The 239-nt window shown below is 66.9% G+C and overlaps 1 protein-coding gene across 1 annotated transcript in view; it reads right to left on the reverse strand.

The window, feature by feature from the left end:
- HMCN2 (hemicentin 2) overlaps window positions 1–239 on the reverse strand; it is a 139,122-nt gene that overhangs the window by 80,604 nt on the left and 58,279 nt on the right. Inside the window, 1 exon segment of the mRNA XM_014532199.1 lies at window positions 206–239. Coding sequence (XP_014387685.1) covers window positions 206–239 — 34 coding nt within the window.

Consider the following 239-nt stretch of genomic DNA (forward strand, 5'->3'; position numbering starts at 1 on the left):
AGGGGGTGGGAGGGATAAAGGAGCGGGGGGGTGGTGAAAGGAGACGTGGCTTGAGACCGGCAGGAAGTAGGGGGGATGGGGAAGCCTGGAGGCCGCCCTGAGGAGGTGACAGAGCTGGCACAGGGAGCTGAGGGAGGGGCACTGAGCAGGCCTGAGCAGTCAGGGCAGAACCATGGGTCTGACAGGAGCCACCAGCCCGGCCTACCTTGCACCCCGAGGACGTAGTGCCGAGCGGCGGA

The sequence above is a fragment of the Myotis brandtii genome, unplaced genomic scaffold (genome assembly GCF_000412655.1).
Source record: "Myotis brandtii unplaced genomic scaffold, ASM41265v1 scaffold855, whole genome shotgun sequence".
In the NCBI taxonomy this organism is placed as follows: domain Eukaryota; kingdom Metazoa; phylum Chordata; class Mammalia; order Chiroptera; family Vespertilionidae; genus Myotis; species Myotis brandtii.